This window comes from Penaeus monodon, chromosome 29 (genome assembly GCF_015228065.2).
Source record: "Penaeus monodon isolate SGIC_2016 chromosome 29, NSTDA_Pmon_1, whole genome shotgun sequence".
NCBI lineage: Eukaryota > Metazoa > Arthropoda > Malacostraca > Decapoda > Penaeidae > Penaeus > Penaeus monodon.
In genome coordinates, this window is record NC_051414.1 from 29,900,768 (window position 1) to 29,901,271 (window position 504).

The 504-nt window shown below is 46.4% G+C and overlaps 1 protein-coding gene across 1 annotated transcript in view; it reads right to left on the bottom strand.

Moving 5' to 3' along the window:
• The window catches only part of LOC119591833 (zinc finger protein 37-like), a 15,550-nt gene that overhangs the window by 11,054 nt on the left and 3,992 nt on the right, over nucleotides 1–504 (bottom strand). The window contains exon 5 of the mRNA XM_037940576.1: nucleotides 129–363. Coding sequence (XP_037796504.1) covers nucleotides 129–363 — 235 coding nt within the window. The remainder of the gene's footprint in view (nucleotides 1–128; nucleotides 364–504) is intronic.

Here is a 504-nt window from a genome sequence, read left to right on the forward strand (position 1 = left end):
ACTCAACTAATAGACCATAAAACACCAACATGGCATAATTCAGTGGCTGTGCTTCTGTAAGTGTCTATGCAGGTTCACCTTCTGGGCCGAACGAAAGGGACAGAGCGAACACACAAAGGGCTTCTCACCAGTATGCGTTCTGATATGAATCTTAAGGTTAATCTTCTTCGAGCATCGGTACGGACAATGTGGACATGCAAAGGGCTTCTCCCCAGTGTGCGTCCGCATGTGAACGATCAAGCCGTGTTTCCTTGAGGTAGAATAGTCACAGAAGACACACTCGTGATTTCTGGTCGACGAGGCCCCTTGGCTGGACCTCTGTGATCTTCCGGCGGCGTCTCTGTGACCCTTACTTTGTCCGCCCTGTAGGGATAAGGACCTAACTCAGGTTACGTGCATTGTTAACATCTTTGGTGTAAACATACCCAGGTACTACGCAAACCATTAACATGCTGAAATGGGTAAACGTTTGTTATCATATTTGCTATCACAAAGTAATGATTT